Raw genomic sequence first — 15,963 nt, forward strand, 5'->3', positions numbered from 1 at the left:
CTCGTATCGTCCTCGTGCTAAAAACCTCTCTCTGTCTTTTATAAAAATATCAAAAAAAATATAAAAATCTTCGAAAAAACTAAAAACATCAACACTTTCAAGCAAACAAACAGTCTTTCAGCCAGAACTACGTGATCCTTGATTCTCCATCAAAAGTGGAGATACGTAGGAGCAAGGCTAGACCTTGTCAGGTTCACTTTCCCAAAAATCCAAATTTATCCGTAATCATTTTCCAAACAAATTTTCTAAACAATTTCTCAAACAAGCTTTCCAATCTCCAAAAGAACTACGTAACCCTGATTTCTCATTCTGAATGAGAATACGTAGGAGCAAGGTCAATCCTTGTCGGGCCCAAAAAACTAAAAAATATATTTTGTTTATTTAGAGTTTTATTTTAGGGGATAGTTAAACATTTTGAAAACCACATCATATTCGCGTATTTAGTTAAAGGTACTGCCTTAGGGCAGGCGTTGTAGGGTGCTAATACCTTCCCTACGCGTAACCGACTCTCGAACCAAGAATCTCATTTTCGCAGATCATGCCTTATCATTTTATGGTTTTTCCATAGTTTTCCAGAATAAACTATGGTGGCGACTCCAAATCTTTTTTTCAAAACTCCGTTCATTTTTTTGATCGTCGTGCGTCGCGATTCCGGTTGCGACAACTACTCCTACATAAATAAAGCAAAAGAAGTCTAGAATGAAAAAAACAAAAGATCAGAAAAGGAGGAAAGTAGAGGAAAGAACCAAAGGAGGTAAGCGGGAGAAGGATTGGACAATTGAAGGGAGGAAAAGGGTCATCTGAAAACAGAGCCAAGTAAGCACCACTCTTTTCACACACTCTCATATCTGGTTTTAATATTATGCTATTGTCTATATATGGTCATTCGCATTGCTTCAACATTCTTTATCCTCCATTCTTTTTCCATCTCTTTTCTGTTGTCTGGCACCACCAATTGCCCAGTAACAGCCTCTCATCCCGTATGTACCTCCTCATTCTAAAACCCAAAGTATCCTGGCGCGCAAAAAGGGGAACGAAAAGGTTGAACCACTGCGTCCGGTGTGGATGACGTCGCCGGCGACGCTCTTGGCCGCCCAAAGGGAGGTGTGACGCTGTTCGGCGGATGGAGGGCAGGGGCTGTTGGAAACCCTTGTTTTTTTTTTTTTTTTCTGGAGAAGAAGGGAAAATCAGATCCTGGACCAAATGGCATTTCTAAAATGAGTGTTTCTTCCGAATATCTCGTTTTCACAAATAAAAATTTCACTTTTAATCTTTTAACATAACATCTCATCTTGTACCTCTAACTTTTTCAAAATTTTACTTTTAACTTTAATAAATATTTTTAAACTATATATACGGTCATTTATATTTTTAAACTGTAAAAATAAAATCCTAATACTCGGATACCAATTTAAAATAATCTCCTTTAGTAGAAGAACACATAAACACGCTGAAAGATTTTCAAACCATGAAATATGGTCACTAATTATCTCCATTATGACCATGACATATTTCATTTCCAATTTATTTATACATTTTGATGATTTCCTCACTCTTTTATATTTTTTTTATTTGACTTCAAACTCCTTAAAAATAAACCGTCTAATCAAAGGAAGTGGTCATAAAGCCTAATGTGAGACAATAATATTATTTACTTATTTATTTTAGTTTATTTTAAACAATCTTATTTTTTGAGTTTTGATTCCAATCTATTTTATAGAAAAAAGTTGTAATAATTATTTTAATATTTAAAAGTATTTTATTTTGAATTCTTCTTTCTTTATTTATATAGATTTTATACAGTGTAGTGATACACATGTGTCTTTCTATCTTTTACTTTTCATGTTTCGTGAAATTATGCATGTACCGTGATAGTTATTAATAAAATTTAATTTTAGATTACAAATAGCCAAAATTTATTAAATAATTTAAAACTAAAAATAATTATTAAATTTAAGTTTAAAATAAAAGTGAAATCTGTAAATTATATACATATTATAATTATAATATACAACATTCAATAAAATATATCTAAAAAGTTGGTAAAAATATAATCAAGTTTATTTATATTAGCATAAATAGAAATTCTGTCGTGTCTGTGTGTATTCTTTGAATATTTGTCTGTATTATAAATTAATAATATATATAAATTGATTAGATTAATATATAAAAAATATTAAATATTAAGAAATATTTATTGTTTTTACTTTTAACATTCAAATATAACATAGAAAACAAAACAGAGAAAAAAAAGAGAAATATGTTATAACTTTATACAAAATATTCAAAACAATAATTATTCTTAAAAAGTTATTTATTAATTATATTTATAAAATTAGTCAGTTAATACTTATATTATAACAAATAAAATGTGAATGAAAATTGTATATAAAAATGGATCTTACATATTTCAGATTATAATGGATCTTACATATTTCAGATTATATAGACTTAGTTAATTCGCTGAATCATAATTAATAATTTATAAAGTTACATATGATTTAAATTTTTTAATAGTATGATTACATGATTTTATTATTATAACTTAATAATATATAAATTAAAAAATACATATATAATTTAATAGGTTTGTATAACCATACATAATAAATCTATATATTAGTCATATTATTTAAGTTTAATTAGTCTTTTATTCTCATATTTTAATCTCTTATTTAATTTAGTACTATATTCTTTTTATTGAACTTAATGCAACACCGGATCCTGTCCTGACCGTACATCACCGTCGTGATTTAAGAGCCGCTGTCGCGCTCTTATCCTCGTCGCAGCGTTGGTTCCATCCTCCATCATCTCCAAACTTCACCAGGTGCAGCTCAAGCGACAACCACACCAGGACCATCGCCATCGCTATCCCGGGGACTGAAGCCACCGTTGGATACTTAGAATAGTTTTATAAAATTTATATATAGATATAAATTATAAAATAAATTTAAATTGAACTAAATAATATAATATTTATATATTTTTTAAAAACTTTAATTTTGTAAAAATGGTTTTAAAAAATAATGTGAAGATATTATGTGGTTATCTGATGTTAAAGTATTTAGCATTATTAATTTATGTTTTTATTTGGAATGAAATCCTTTTTAAAATATGTAAAAGAGTGTATATCTTCTATATTATAGATAAAAGATAAAAGGGTAATTAAATTATCATCAAATAATTTTATATAGGAAATATATTTTATATATAAATAAATTGGGTCCTTATTGTGGTTTAGGGTTCGAACCCAGGTTTCATAAAAACAAATTCAATTATTCTTCACAGAGGAATGGAAGACAGAGAGGCGAATGCTTACGTTGCCCAGCTAATGGATTGCAATGAGAAGGAAAAGAACAAGAAGAAGGCGGCGAAGCAAGCCACAGAGAGAGGTTCTGTGAAAACATCCGAAACAAATTCTGCAACTGAAAACAATGGTGCTGATGTTACTGCTGTCAATGGTGTCAGGATTGCTCTGTTCGATTTTTCGGTTGAAAATTTCTTCCGAGGCATGGACACCATTATCAGACTCTGTGGGCAAGAAGACGACGTTGCTGCTACTGACCAGATGGAGATTCAAAGAATGTCTTCCTCAGTCACTTTCTTAAGGTACAAACAACAAATTTGTTGGAAGAAATTCTGTTGCATTCAATCTTATGTTTATAAATTAGGTACAATATGAAGTCATCCTCCTAGTGATTATGTCTATATAAGAGGAGTCAACAATGTTATTCTGTTTCTTACTATGTGAATTAATATTGTAATTTTTTTTAGAACTCTATCAGAGAAGAGTTTAATGGGTAAAAATTTATCCATGGTCATCCAATCTCAAACCATTGTTAGTATGACCTTTAAGATAGTTATTGTGAAATTCAACAAATTTATCATATATGACAGTTTGTGGTTGGATAGTAATGCAAAAGAAAAAACCTTTTGCACTGTTAGTTTGAGAACCATTGTAAAGAATAATATTAGTAGTCACCAAAAGCCTTGTATTTGAAAACTGCCCGATGTCCTAGCTTTTAGAAGTTTCCAAAATAAGCCCTTAATTTTTTTTTTTGTTGATGTTAAATGTGCAGAGAATGGAGAGATTTTAAATATCCATCAAAAAACATTAAATTTGTGTATGGACTCGAGAGTTCTGATTGTTTTGAGGGAAAAGATGTCAGTGCCATAAATTTGCCCCCGTTTTCTTCTGCCTCTGTTCCTGAGGTACATTTACGTTATATTGTATACCTTGTTTGTTTCCTGGCCAATTTTGGCTATTCATATCTTATGACATTTACCTTTTTATTCATCACTACTAACTAGTCTTCCAACTCATTATCATTGTATATCTTTGTTTTTTTCTGTAGCAAGATATGCAAAAGGAGCAACCTAGGGAGGTCATATCTCAAGAATGCAGGTACGAATAAGACAGCTATTTTTGTTGTTTTATTCATTGTCTTGACTATGTCATTATAGTGCATTTTTCTATTAATCAATAACAATTATGTTTGAACTTGCTGATAAATTTAAGCGTTTTAGCCCTATATTATTTAATTTTGGCTAACACCTCAAGTTTTGCTGGAGCAGAGATTTTGTGATGAATGTTGGAGGCTCTGTATGGGCATTAGATTGGTGTCCTCAAACGCATGAAAAACCTGATTCTTCAATAAAATGTGAGGTACTTGGTTAGCTGTCTTCCTTTAACACAAATCAAGTCTGATTATAGTTTTTTGGCTTCTGTTGTGAGAAGTCTTTAACGCTTGAATACAATCCAATTGATTAATTTGTCGGAGTGACTCGGATGATAAGTATAACTTTGCCAATTTAATGTACTGTTGTTACCAACGTTATAGGGCTATTTATTGGTAGTGGATAATGATGTTTGGAGATTTTTATTTTGTTTAATTTTTGTCACATTCATAAGATAGTTAATCTTTTAAGCTTGTTTTATATGGCTTTATGACTCTTTTAATTAGATAACTATATTTTGGGTGCAGCATGATATGGTTGTTGTTGTTGGTGGTTGGAGAGAAATTACCAAATCTTAAAAGGAAAAGTTCTTTTGTATATATTCTCAAATCTTCTTCTTGACATCCCTGGTTGTCCATAACTAATTTTCAATTCTATCTAATTGAACTATTATTCTAAACATGAGCTCCTTTGGTTTTTCTTTTGGAAATCCATTTATCTGCAATAAATTGAGATGCATTAAATGAAAGGGAAAATGCACATTATAATATTTTGAATAATGTTGTGTCTGTTTGGTCATTTGTTCATCTGCACTTGGACTTTTTGTATGTATTGAACTGATAAACTAAGCTTTAATATTTACTATAGACATGAAAATATAAACTATAATAAACATTTTCTTCTGCCAACCTTGCACATGAAATGAACTTCTACATGATGATTTTTTTAGTTTATTGCTGTTGCCGCTCATCCACCGGGCTCTTCTTATCACAAAATGGGTGCCCCACTTACTGGGAGAGGTGTGATACAAATATGGTGTCTTCTAAATATCTCTGAACACAATGACAAGTCAACAAATAAAAAGAGGCCTAAAGGAAGACCTAGAAAAAATCCAACTGTGGTGGATGAGATGAGTTGTGATAAAACAGATGGAGACACAACTGACAAATCAACCCAAATAAAGAAGCCTAAAGGAAGACCTGGAAAAAATCCAATGGTTGTAGGAGTGGATGATATGAATTGTGATAAAAAAGATGGAGGTGCAAATAATAAATCAACAATAGTGAAGAGGCCTAGAGGCAGACCTAGAAAGAATCCAACAGTGATAGCAGTGGATGATGCAAATTGTGAGCTCCAGGATATGTCAGCTCTTGCTATTCAATCTCCAGAAAATTCTACTGAGTTTCCTACTCCAGTTGAGAATCATGAAAAAAATGAAGAAATACTTCCTAAAAATGATGGAGGCACAAATGACAAGTTGACAAAAATAAAGAGGCCTAGAGGAAGACCTAGAAAAAATTCCATAGTAATTGCAGTGGATGATATGAACTGTGAGCTCCAGGATATGTCAGCTCTTGCTATTCAATCTCCAGAAAATTCTACCGAGTTTCCTACTCCAGCTGAGAATCATGAAAAAAATGAAGAAATACTTCCTAAAAATGATGGAGGCACAAATGACAAATTGACAAAAATAAAGAGGCCTAGAGGAAGACCTAGAAAAAATTCCATAGTAATTGCAGTGGATGATATGAAATGTGAGTCTCAGAACAAGTCAGCTTGTGATGTTGAAGTTGCACAAAATTCTACAGGGTCTTTAGATGGGAATCTTGAAAGCAATAAAAAATTTATTACACACAAAAGAAAAAATGGAGCTAAAGAAAATGAAGAGTGTGATGAAAAGTCAATACTAATAAAGAGGCTTAGAAGAAGAACAAATTCAAATTCAAAAGGAGTAACAACAGATGATCCAAATTGTGGCAATAAATGTACTCCTCTTCATATTCAAAACGCAGAAGATTCAGCTGAAGATCTTTCTCCAGATATGTCTCTTGACAATTGTAGTGAAAAATCAGCACAGAGGCCAAAAGGACATGAATCAAATTCAATAGGAAGAATGCCAAATGATCCAAATTTTGAGAATGAACCTATGCCTCTTGATGTTCAAGTGCATTCAGCTGAGTTTCTTTCTCTAGATATGGCTCATGACAATTGCAACAAACATGCTTTGCAACAATGTTCTGTTACAAAACAAAGACATACAAAGGAGGCTGTTTCTGCCTGCAATACTTTTTCAACAACTACTGTTAAAAATAGTGGATTGAAAATTAATCACAGAGAAGGAAGATGTGACCAAGATATAAGTCAGCCACTACACTATGATAATGAGGCAAATTATCAACTATGTTCTACCTCTGAGTTGGAAGCTACACCGACTACTTGTTCTATTCCAGAAGATGTAACATTGCCTAGAGTAGTTTCATGCCTAGCTCATAATGGAAAAGTGGCATGGGATGTGAAATGGCGACCTACTAGCATTTCTGATTCTTGCAAACACCGAATGGGCTATCTTGCTGTCGTGTTGGGCAATGGATCTTTGGAAGTGTAAGATATCTTGAACCTTATTCTCTATTTGCAATTGTTGTTCTTGAAGGTTTATGATTTCTTGTTTTTGTCCACTTTGTTTAAATGTTGTCACTACTACTCCTTGATTAGATCTGAAGTTTTTGAAATTTGTATATTTTAAACAAATACAATTCTAATTTTAGTATAATACTGTTTGAGATAATACCATTTCTACGTTAGTCTAGTTGTTTAATTTGTTTTTTTTTTCTTTTATGTATTATGCTGGTTGTTTACTTACTGTATCTCAGTTACTTCATATGTAGTAAGATGCTTCACAACTAGCATCAGTCATTGTTTCAAGTTTTTGTTTTATTTATAAATAAATGAATGCAAACATAAGCTAGTCGACTGTGTGTTCTCAATCTATAAAAATGGAAAATAGTTTCTCAAATTCTGCAAATTTGTTATACTACTACACAATAATGATTTCATGAGAACTTGAAGGAGACATAATTGGACAACACAAAGGGCGACTATAGAAACAGAGAACAAGGATTGAAACTAGCTATAGTTTGAATGAAGTGTATTGCAAACTATTGTGCACAAGAACAAAGTGTTTGCCAGGCAAACATTTATCATATAGTTTGCCTATCAGTTTGTAGTGTAGTTAATGTATGATGTACAATTTAGGTGGGGAAGAGAAAAGGAAACAAAATAGTGAGGATATAGGGAAAGAGGAGAGCAACAGAGAGATGAAAGAAAGTGTGTATTGCACACCTGTTATTATCATTTAGTTGAAAATACAAAGTCTTACCTTATTTATTAGTAGGTAGCATACAACTATGAGCCACACTTGGTGGATTAACTAACTAATTAACTATATTCCATTTCTTATTTGTATTTACATATTATGGAGCTGGTTATTTACATGGTGTAAAAGCTAAATTAAAATTGTGTCAATAAAAAGTCAAAATGGTCATTCATTTGTATCATTCAGTTATACTTTACTTTTATATTTATACATTTTTTGGCTTTAGTGCTAAATTCTGTTTGAAAGAAGAATGTGACAATTTTTTGTGTGGGGAGGAAAATGAGGAGAGATTTATCTTGCTTCATAATTTATTCAATACTGATAATTTTTGCTTCTCCATACCTAAGTTCATAATTTCTGGTGTTTGTGACCACACAGTTTTTTCTAATTTTATCGTAAACTTCAGTAGTGGCTTTGCAAGTTTTGAATACAATACATGAAATTTGCCTTCAATGTTTCTTTGAAATTATTTTTAGTAGAAAGGCTTCTAATAAATTAATAAATCTAGTTCCTTCATAATGATTACTTCATTGTTTGTTCACAGAAAAATCAAGTTTCTTTTATCAAGTGTAAGATGTTTTGAGGAACACTAACTTGGGTGACTTTTGTTTTTGTTTTCACTTGTCATTGCAGGTGGGAGGTTCCTCTTCCTCATGTATTGAGAGAAATTTATATGCACAGAGAGGGGACTGATCCACGATTTATAAAATTGGAGCCAGTATTTAAATGCTCAATGTTGAGGCGCCGTAATTTACAAAGGTATGTTTTAGGGCTCTATTGAATAAAAACTCAAAATCCTAACCAAGAACCAAGTTACACTCAGAGCAATGATATCTATCTGAAATTCCTCTTTATTGATTTAAGAATCAAAGTCACACAAGACCAAAGGTATAAAAAGTATACCCCCAAAAGGAGCACTATTCTTTTCACACTGGAAAAATCCAATTAAAATAATTATCAAGAACACTGCCTCCCAAAACAAAAGAAGAGTTATTTATATCCTATATAACAACTAAAAACAAACTAATTTAGTTAACTCAGTTTTCTGCACCAAAATTACAGTTGGACCCTTTTCCCTTTTCCTCCTGTACTAAACCTGCTGATACTGGTTTATTTTACTCCCTGAAATTATTCCTAAAAGTATTCCCTCGTTCTGAAATGGACATGTCCTCAAGATTGAAATCAGGAACTGACTGCTAATGGAGGATCTGTCCTCCCAAGTAGCCTCTTATGGAAGTTTGCTTTGCCACTGCATTAACACCTGAGGACTCTCAGTACCAAATTGATTCACTGTTTTGGTGCTAATTCTGTCCTATTTAGAGCTTGTTTGTAACTAGAGTGGTAATCTCATGAATAATGAAATGCTACTGGACATTATCCTTTTTGAAAAGTGAACCACACTAATGATTTAATGTGTTTGTTTTGGCTGTACTGAATCCCTATTCAGAAAACTTTTTCTGCATAGTGAAACCAGAGTAAAATTTCATACAAAGGGCCACCGATTAAATCGTTGGGGGAGAGTTTGCATTAAATTAAGCTCTTTCTTTGTTATGTTAATTTAGGGTTAAAAGCATTAGTTTTCCAAGACACTTTGTTCATTGCAAAAGTTACGAGGTGCTATTGAAGAAAGGAAAAATTAGCTTTTATTGAGATTTATTTTAAATAGAAACTTAATATTCATTAAAAAGAACTTGCTATGCTAATTTCTTTTTCCAGTGAATGGTTTTTTTACTGAATTAGAACTATCTGTTTATAGTCTGCTCATTATCCATTGTGGAGACTGCTAAAAGCAGGAACTCAGCTGCAGAATATTATTGAAGTTACATAATCATGTTTAATTTATGTTTTTTGGTATCCTGAATGTGGTTTAATTTAGTCCATCGTCTGATCTCACAGCATTCCACTGACAGTGGAGTGGTCAGTTACATCCCCGCATGACTATTTACTTGCTGGCTGCCATGATGGAACGGTATAACTCCTTACTCAATTTATGTACTTTTCATTCTCTAAATTGAGGTTTGCGTTGCTCTAATAATTTGGAAATAGGTTTTTCTATGAAGTTTCATTATGGAAAAAGGAGGCATTCAATATTTCTCGTAGTATTTTTCCTCCAATAATCCTGTATTTACTATTTATGATGTTTTATGTAGCACTGTTTTTTTTTTTTTAAATATCAGCTTATTGTCATAAAAAATCCTTTTTATTCACAATGTATATCACTTCTCACTTCTAATGCCATTTGATTTATATTTGTTTAGGTTGCTTTGTGGAAATTTTGTATAAATTCTTCATCCAAATGTGATGGTAATATTTTTGTTACTTGGTGTTTGTCTCTGTTTACCTATTTGGTTGAGGGAAGGTAGCTATATTGAAAAATAAATTGACACTTTATTTGTTTATTGACAAAATTTGCATTATGCAGATACAATGCCTGTGCTTTGTTTTGGTGGGGATACGGTTCCTATTAGAACAGTTGCCTGGGCTCCATTTGAAGGGTTAGTAACACTGAACCTTCTCAACAATAGCATGTTGCATTGAATATGGTTCTATTTCTATTTATCTATTATCTTAAATACATAAATCTTGATTTCCAATTTAAATAATTCATATATAGATTTGTCTCCCCCAATCCTATATTTTGGAAATTACACATCTTGAAGTGTCGTATCCATGTCATGTCCAGTACCTGTTAGTATCTGATAGGAGACTAAGAGTCTATGAGAGGAGAAGGAAGAGTTAGTAGAGTTAGTTACTCTAACTGTCTTAACAGTTAGAAAGGGCGCGGGTTAGACTTGTATATATAGGTAGTAGTTATCTGCTGAAAGACACTTTTGGACTACTTGTATTCTTTGTACAGGATTCGTTATTCCTGTGGGGGAGGTTAGGCTCCCATAGCTGCCCTGTATCTGACTTTCTTGCTGTTAATAATACGTGTGGAGGTTATTCAGTGTTCAGTGTGAGCCTTGTGCGTGTGTTAGTGAGGTTTTCTTTAGGTTTCTTGATTAGAAACCTAACAGTATCCGTGCTACATACCTCTTTCTTGACTAGGTCCACCTTCATGATTGGTGCATACCCATCACTGATTTATTTCCGTTTTCTTATTTAATTTTTCCCAGAGGATGCTAATTCTGATTTAGCTGGTTTATTTCCTTCTTAATCAAACTCTTTCCTATTGAAAAGTAAAATGATACCACCAATTTTGTCTGGATATGGTTTGTAAGTCAATTTTTTTTTGTTTGAGGAGTACACATGCACCTTTGTTTTCGGATGAAGCTTGCTTCAATAAAAAAGCATTAGTTTATTACACATGCAAACATCATATACCTGAATTAATCTATGTATAAATCAGTTGCACATCTTTTTACCCTCATGTTGAAAGCAGTGTGAGATTTTGTTATAATTTTCCAGGGATCCAGAGAGTTCTAATATAGTAGTAACTGCTGGACATGAAGGTCTTAAGTTTTGGGACCTGCGGTGAGTCTGTTATTTCGCCCTCAATATTTTTGTTTACTTTGTTATTTCTTTCTTTATTTTTTTAAGGTAATTTTAAACGTCAATATTTAATAGTTATGTTTCATTATCCCTTAAACTAAAATGGTAGTTTCTATCTTCTTAAGGATATATACAAGGCATAATTAAGGACAGTGTGGATATATACAATTTCATTCTCCCTTATAAGGACAGTGTATATACAAGGCATAATTAAGGTTTAAAAAAGGATAAAGGACTTGACCAATTCTTTCATATGTAACTTTGGATCCATTGGTTAACAAGGTGGAGAATTTGTGGGGAAGAGATAAATGAGGATGAAAAATGATTACTGGAAATATGACTAGAGGTACTTGAGTCAAGTATCCATAGACCTTGACCTTCTATAAATTGAGAAATACAAGCTATTGAAACACTTGGCACCAAAGAAAATTGACCTTGATGGTTGAATTTTTCAGATGAGTAGTGAGCCTTTACCATCTATGTAAGGGCATCAAACTAAGAGGATAAGGGCATAAGTGTGCCCAAAAGACATGGCTAGACAAACGGAGGCTATCGGATGTGATTCTGAAACAGGGAAGGTAGTTTGAGGGACATATGTGCTTGGTGAAAAGCTAATGGTTGGTGATCGGTATGTGGCAGTCTGTCATGAAGCTTTGGTTCACCCAATTACTGGAGCTTGGCCACACTCCCCGAGGTGCACCTAATCCTGACTTAGTCAAATGAAATGGTAGCTGAAGGTGGCCGAAGCCATAGGATATTTGTTGATCCGAAGACAGAGAGCTCTTGATACCAACTTGAATTTGAATGTGATGAAAAAAATCAATGAGTTAATTGCTTAGCTGATGCACTTTTTATATATATGAAAAAAAAGGAAAGAGTACATTCCAGGGAAAAGTTATATCCTATAACACTACCCTTAGATTAGGTGCATACATCCAAAAGCAATATAATAACAATCATAATTTTAACAATTAGCTTTGCTTTTTTCAACACTATGAAGGTCATATTTTTGTATCTTTCCAAGTCAAAGTGTATGATTTCTTGTTTACAGAGGAACTACGTTTAGCCTGTGTCTGGTAAACTTGTTTTCAATGGTTTGCTTTATAATGGAAATTTGTTTGTAGTAATCCATTTCGTCCTTTGAGGAGCCTCCATCCTGCACCGAGAATCATATATAGTTTGGATTGGCTGTCAAAGCCAAGGTAATACATCATTTTAACTTAATCAAATGCTGTCTAAATTGTCAATGTAATGAACGCAGAATGATTCTGTTGGTACTTTTTCTAGTTGCATCATTATGTCCTTTGAAGATGGAACAATGAGAACCATTAGCTTGGCGAAGGCTGCAAATGACCTTCCTGTCACTGGAGAAGTATACAGTGGAAAAAAACAACCTGGGTTGCACGGTTCTTCATATGCATCTTTTGCCATTTGGAGTGTTCAAGTGTCACGTATAACAGGTGTGTTTTTCGGTATGCATTAACAATATGATTATGTAATCTTATTGCTAGAAATATTTTATTTTTGGCATTAAAATACTTGTGTACTATTGATCTTACTCTGTAAAGTAACCAATAGTATGTCTGGGCGAACAGACTTTCTTGTAATGACAAATTTGTCCTCGTTTGTTTACTCAATATCATAACCGGGCACTAAATTACTTAATTATCATTACTGCAATTTTGTAAAATGATGGATTTGCTTTTATTATGTTAGGCATGCTTGCTTATTGTGGTGCAGACGGTACTGCCTTTCGTTTTCAGGTAATTCTTATAATTTGTTGGAGATTGGAATCACCTGCAGTGCCTTTTTTTTACATGATAGATTCTTAAAATCAATTGCTTTGATGACCAATAGTCAAGAGTTTTCAAATCCCACACTTTATTCCGAAGCTGAACTTCAATTTTCAACACGAGGAAGTTTTGGCTTACGCATTGTTAATTTTTTAGTGCAAGCAAAAAGGGCTTTTTGCATATGTACCTCCACATAATAACTGCAGGATATAATAGAGTTGATTTTTCGCACACAACCCATAATTCATGTAAAATTTATTAGCTAATATTTCCCAAATGACTAATCACTCCAAAGGTTTGCATGCTGAGCCGTTATTTATGTAACTAACGACTCAATTTCTTTGTCGTATATATTGGACTAGAGGCTTTCGTATTTAAGATTAGGAGTACAAGACCTGTTATACAGTTAGGATGACATGAACCCATGGTGATTTTTTCTAAAATGTATGATATTGGTGAGAAGTGCTACTGCCGAATAAGCTAAATGAACTTTAGGGTAAATATAATTTCACTCGTGCATCCAAGTAACCCTCCTATAGTTCTACTAACTTATGTGTCAAACTGTTGCTTAGTAGAAAGGGTTGTGGGTATGGCTCGAGAGGGTTTAGTGATACAAAAATAAAGGGATTGGCATTGGCATGTTGAACAGTAGGGGGGAAGTGTATAAAATGACTTGAATACCAAAACACGTGCACATGTGTCAGAGCACTTGGTGCTTTTTAATGAAATGCCCTGCTTGTCTTGTGACTATTATTGATGACTAACCTTAAATTAAGACCTTGATGTTTTCCTTAAGGAACAAGGATTTGAGTGAGGAAAAAGTATAATGTTGACAGTACATATCAAATTTGTTAATGAACTTTTCAAAACTATAACTTTAATCCTTGATTAATGTTTTGTACAAATGAAAGTAATCCTGAGCTTGTTTTGATATAATACTCAGCTTACTGCCAAATCAGTGGAGACAGATCATGCACGTAATCGATCCCGACGCTTCCTTTGTGGGTCAGTAACCGAGGAGAACACAAATCTAGTTATCAACACTCCTGTATCAAATGCTCCTTGTCTGTGGAAGAAGCTACCTGAGAAGGGTCGGTGTGCTGAATCTTTCCGAGACCTGTTATCCAAGACTAACCCATACAAAAATGCACTTAATCAAGTGACAGAAACTTCAAATTTTGATTCTCAGACTTCAGGTCAGTCTTGCTATGCTAACCATAACATGATATGAATATGATTAGCTGCCGTAGTTTAGCTGAGATTTCTTATCAACAATTAATTTTTGCAGCCCTTGGTGCTGGTGAGAATGTGGATTTGTTGGAATCCGGGTCGGAGGAAGCTTTATATTCTATTAAGCAGCCCAACATGCCAAAATTGAATAGTGGCAGCAAGAAAAAACCAGATGTGGATTGCAAAGATGATGTGCCACCAATCATTGCCAAGGCTGATAATGAAAAGTCGGATTTTGGGAATATACCTGAAACCTTCCCTCCCAAAATGGCAGCATTGCACAAAGTGAGATGGAACATGAACAAAGGCAGTGAAAGATGGTTGTCCTTTGGAGGAGCTTGTGGACTCGTACGTTGTCAGGAGATTGTTTACTCTGAGATTGATAAGAAATGGGCCTTGAAGAAATGACAGCATCTAATCCTCCTAAATTAGGTGTCGTAAATTGCCTCGATGTGAATATAATCTTAACATTTAGATTAACCCAGAAAAAATGATAGTAAAAGTGACGACTCAATGTGTAACATCGATTTATAAGGCAGGAAAAGGTCTCTGCTTTTGTAGCAGCTCCATAAAACACTAGATATGATTTGAACTCTTTAAGATTTAGATTTATAATTTAATGTAAGGTTTTGATTTTGTTATTTTAATTTTAAATTTGAGGTTATTTATCATTATTTTTTAATATCATTTTTTATTTTAAACGTTTTCTATCTTCAAATAGGTCTAACTATATATCTGAGAAGTAAGTTAAACGTAATCTAGTCTCTGTAGTTTTAAAATTTAGATTGATTTCTATATGCAAAAGAATAAAAAACTTATTGACATCATTATCAGGCTTTGAAGATTTTGTAAGTTATATCTTTATATTTTGCATATGGTAAGTTATATTTTTTATACTTTAGAAATCTGTATTACAAAAGTAATTTTATTAAACACTTGAGCCACAATTCTTTTAGCAACTAATCGGTCTCTGTACGGAAGTGAAAAGGTTTGCTTTTTCCACATAAGTTCTTATAACCAAAAAATTTGAAAAGTATTCTACTTTGTCCTTCTATTAAATGACAATGAAGTTTGTTCCAGGTAAAGTTGTTGCAATATTTGTGGTAAGTGATTGATGCTTTCCGTGGAAGAGTTGTTGCAGTATCTGTTTCTACTTCTGTGTGGCTGTCTCTTAGTTTGCTGTTTCTTGCTCTTTGGTATATCTGTTATCCTAGACTGGTATTTTCTACAACAATTGGTATTAGCAATGACAGAGGCTACGCGTTCTGTTCAAGTCATTAAAAACATGGAAGAAAACTCTCAACACGAATGGATTCTTGCTTCATGTAATTAGCTGCTTCTCTACAACCAACCTTGTATCCTTGGAAGAAGTGTTTGGTGATTAAGTATGTTACAGCCATCTACAATTCGAACATGCTGCTTCTTCCTTTAGGTTGTTATTACTTGGCCCTGGGCATCAAATGGTTGATCAGGCTCGGTGATATCAGGTGGAACTTTGATAAACTCACTATATGGAGTTCAAAGTTCAAGGACCGAGGATGCCTTGAAAGGTTCGACAACATCGGATGTGAGAACTATCAAGAAACAACAACTATACAAGACTTTGGTGTAAGGAGT

The 15,963-nt window shown here is 33.2% G+C and overlaps 1 protein-coding gene across 5 annotated transcripts; it reads left to right on the forward strand.

Annotated features, from left to right (window-relative positions):
• The first annotated feature begins 693 nt into the window (after positions 1 to 693).
• LOC124848115 (Transducin/WD40 repeat-like superfamily protein) lies at positions 694 to 15,017 on the forward strand. 5 transcript variants are annotated; one of them, XM_047325750.2, is made up of 16 exons: positions 694 to 816; positions 3,289 to 3,609; positions 4,080 to 4,212; positions 4,356 to 4,405; positions 4,576 to 4,666; positions 5,408 to 7,059; positions 8,465 to 8,590; positions 9,728 to 9,800; positions 10,090 to 10,135; positions 10,254 to 10,326; positions 11,240 to 11,305; positions 12,448 to 12,525; positions 12,611 to 12,783; positions 13,040 to 13,086; positions 14,060 to 14,312; positions 14,405 to 15,017. In XM_047325750.2, exons 2-16 carry the CDS (start codon positions 3,293 to 3,295, stop codon positions 14,752 to 14,754), a joined length of 3,528 nt encoding a protein of 1,175 aa, XP_047181706.1. In that variant the 5' UTR covers positions 694 to 816; positions 3,289 to 3,292; the 3' UTR covers positions 14,755 to 15,017. The 5 variants fall into 5 exon arrangements, with proteins under 5 accessions (XP_047181706.1, XP_087952436.1, XP_087952437.1 ...); XM_088096310.1 differs by having other exon boundaries at positions 703 to 816; positions 3,242 to 3,609; XM_088096311.1 differs by lacking the exon at positions 694 to 816 and having other exon boundaries at positions 3,289 to 3,392; positions 3,469 to 3,609.
• Positions 15,018 to 15,963: the final 946 nt, after the last annotated feature.

The sequence above is a fragment of the Vigna umbellata genome, chromosome 8 (genome assembly GCF_029865625.1).
Source record: "Vigna umbellata cultivar VRB3 chromosome 8, Vumbellata_1.0, whole genome shotgun sequence".
Taxonomy (NCBI): Eukaryota; Viridiplantae; Streptophyta; class Magnoliopsida; order Fabales; family Fabaceae; genus Vigna; species Vigna umbellata.

Coding starts and splice junctions, on each gene's coding strand:
- LOC124848115 (XM_047325750.2), top strand. CDS start 3,293: ATGGAAGACAGAGAGGCGAATGCTTACGTTGCCCAGCTAATGGATTGC. Junction 4,406..4,575: donor GTCATATCTCAAGAATGCAG/GTACGAATAAGA, acceptor TTGCTGGAGCAG/AGATTTTGTGATGAATGTTG. Junction 7,060..8,464: donor GGCAATGGATCTTTGGAAGT/GTAAGATATCTT, acceptor TTGTCATTGCAG/GTGGGAGGTTCCTCTTCCTC.